The 3,478-nt window shown below is 24.2% G+C and overlaps 1 protein-coding gene across 1 annotated transcript; it reads right to left on the reverse strand.

Annotated features, from left to right (window-relative positions):
- Nucleotides 1-1,900: 1,900 nt before the first annotated feature.
- Nucleotides 1,901-2,754, reverse strand: EIN_515210 (hypothetical protein; the record flags this gene model as incomplete). The annotated part of the gene is made up of 2 exons (XM_004259024.1): nucleotides 1,901-2,452; nucleotides 2,548-2,754. 2 exons carry the CDS (start codon nucleotides 2,752-2,754, stop codon nucleotides 1,901-1,903), a joined length of 759 nt encoding a protein of 252 aa, XP_004259072.1.
- Between the last annotated feature and the right edge of the window lie 724 nt (nucleotides 2,755-3,478).

The raw sequence follows: 3,478 nt of genomic DNA on the forward strand, positions 1-3,478 counted from the left end.
GTGTTATTAAAAGTTTTTGTATTATTAAAACAATAATAAATTTTGTGTTTTATAAAACAAAAAAAACATTTTTTTCATCGAATTAAGGAAAAAACAGGGGCTTCTTAATTTTACTATTTACGCCCCAATACTTTAAATATTTCCCACACATTTTAGGCACTGTCAAAATATTATAACAATTGTATTTGTTATAATTTTATATTTATAAAATATAATATCACTATTATAAATGATAATTGTAGTATATGTTTATAACAATTTTATTTTGTTTATATTTGTATTGATATTGTATATCTGTACAAATCAAAATGTCAAACAATTGAAGAAACATACTAAAATCGAAATTTATATAAACTGTTTTTCAAAACTCTGTACTGGGATGCCCCGATTTTTTAGACAAATAATTTCTTAATAATTTTTCCTTTTTTAACCCTCATTTTTTGTTATAAATATTTACTCAAAAAAACAAAATAACGAACCCGACTTTTTTAAATTTTACTTGACAAATAAATCTTGCACCAAAAATTTACTTGAAAAATATAAAAAACAAACTTGGGATCAAAAATTTGATTACCATAACCCAAATTTTGCCAAAAACATAAACACAACTTTATAATTAAATGTCCATGTTTACAGAATCACCAAGTCGTGTTCTGGATAAAAATGAAAAGTACTAATGAGTAAAACAAGCATTGAGAGAGAAAAAATAACATTAAGACTTACAATTAAAAAAGTTTTATTTTTTATTTTTGAACTGTTTATTTTATTTAAGACTCTTTTGATTAATAAACTTGATTGTTTAAAGGTTTGTTTTATGTTATCGATTACTTTTTTAATTGTTGAATTAAACAAAAACTTATTATTAATTAAAGTGTTGTATCATTTGATGCAATAATGTCCTTCATCACAACATTGGTTTATTGTTTTATTGTCGTTTATTTTATGTTTATCTGAAAGATGGAATATTTCTTACGTTTAGTGATAAAATGAATCACTGACCAAATAACGAACCTGTAAAATCGGGAAAGATTTACCCAATATTTGGGTGATTTCCCGATTTTTTGTTCAATAATTGAAACTGTATTGATTTTTAAGGGTTTTAAACTGTGTACCGTTGTTGGTTCAACAAACAGGAAAATAAAAAATAAAACAAATAAAAAATAGTAAATAACGGGAAACTAGGACAAAGGGTTTATATAAATTTTGGAAACGGTACAGAGTTTTGGAAAACAGTTTACAATACAAAACGAATAATTAAATTGACTGTTTTTATTTAAATACTATATTTTTCAAAAAAAGGTTTGATAGTAATTCTAAGTTGTTGAAAAATATTATAGCATTATATTATTTGAATTAATATATTTGAATAATAATGTCTCGATTATGTATTGTTTCTTATGACATTTTTTTCTTGTACACAAGTATTACATTAAACTTTAATAAGTTTAAAATGATTGTTATGGTTCTAAAATATATTCCAAATATTATAAATTTTGCAAACATTAAAATAAATCAGCAAAATAAAATTTTATTAATTTTACAATATAAAAACAATCTATTTATATAATAATTATTTTTGCCTTCCATGGAAACTAATTTGTCCAGTGGACAAAAAATAGATACACGAATCCAGTAAACAAATCTCATACAGTCAGACGTTTTAAGTGTGTGACTTGTAACACAATAAATTAGTTATATATTGAAAATATATTGTTGTTATGTTTGATAATTATTTGAAGTTTTAAACATGAAAAACAAAGCAAAAGTCAATTATTGTTGATTTTTAATATTAAAATACAAATTATATTGTGTAAGTTTTAAGTTACTATTTATAATTAAACAACATATTATTAAATAAATAAAATAAAGTTAATTAAGGTATTTGGTCTTGTTGATCAAGTTAATATAAAAATAAATTGTTGTTTTTCGAACTGTTTTCAACGCCTTTTCTGTTGTTGTCTGTGTTGTTAACCATTGTGATGGTGGCATTCTTTCTTACAAAACTGGCTGAAAGGGGCATGTCACAATCAAATACATCAATCCCATCAACTTCTTCAATTAACGTTTTTGCGTCATTTTCTTCGACATACTCCAAACACAACACTTTGGCGTTGAACTTTGGGTTGATTTCCGAGAGGTTGAAATTTTTGATGTTTCCAAACGAATTGAAGTACTCGAAAAATTCCGAATTTGCAATTAAGTCTTGGTGAATGTTTTTTATTATCACTTCCAAACATTTCTCTGTCTCTGTCTCCTTTTTGTAATGTTTAATACAAAATTTTTCGGTGCCAATTTTTTCTTTGATTTCAGAATAGTTCTTGAAGACATTATCGACATCTTCAGACGTGCTAAATTTAATGATGGAATAGACCCCACATTTATTACAAGTCAAATGAAATGATTTGATTTGAACATACTCACCCAAACAGACTTGAACAGACATATCTGTAGACTCGGGTTTCAGACCAAAAAAGTAGTAGGTATATTCTCTTGAAGCAAGCTCTTTTTTGAAAGCTTCCAATATATTTGGATTGGCTCATTTTTAACTCTGTATGATGTTCTAGTTTGATGAATTCTGAGCGGAGTAAAGTGGTCATGAAAAATGATCGATATGTTTGAGCCTTTAAGTTCGATACTTTTAATTGAATTCACATCTTTTTGAAAGGTGTTTATAATATCGTTGTAACACACGCCACTTAGAAGAGAGGAAAGAATAAGTGTACAGGTTGTTTGAAATGTATCAATAGTAGTCATAGTCAAATGGATTGAGAGTGGTGTTTTTATTTTGTTTAAATGCAATTAATGTATTATTTTGTAAACTATATAATACTATACCACATAGTTATTATTGTTTTGAAATAATTCAATCTATTGTCTCATCAAATATAAATCTCATCAAAACATATTTATACTTTTATTATTATTCATAATAAAAATTATAATAAATATAATTATTACTTTTTATTAGTCTCATTTATTTAATTATAATAAAAATAAAAATAAATTATAAGTGAGATAAAACTCAAACAATGATTTTTTATTTGAAAACATCTCATTGACTTAAAACGATCACAGTAATTTTTATAATCATCATGAAGTGTGAAAATCACTATGAAAATAAATATCACAGTGAATTTTGAACTCTATTAATATGGTGATGATTTTAAAAATATAACAAAGAAAAAAATTAATTTTACTATACACAATGTTGATTTTTATTAATAACCATATTTTTTACTAATCAAAAAACAAACATATTTTTATTTATAAAATTAATTATATATAATTAATATAATCGCAATAAATTAATTATTTTGCCATCGAAAGATTATTTCTTATTTTAAAAAAATTAAGAAATGAAAATAATTATTTTTACAAATATATATGAAAACCGCAATTGAATTATATGAACGGGGAAATTGTATTGATTGATGGAAAAGCGTTTCCGTTGATATTGTGGAGACTTTGGATACATCTC

The sequence above is a fragment of the Entamoeba invadens genome (genome assembly GCF_000330505.1).
Source record: "Entamoeba invadens IP1 unplaced genomic scaffold scaff_1105074726083, whole genome shotgun sequence".
NCBI classification, from domain to species: Eukaryota; Evosea; order Mastigamoebida; family Endamoebidae; genus Entamoeba; species Entamoeba invadens.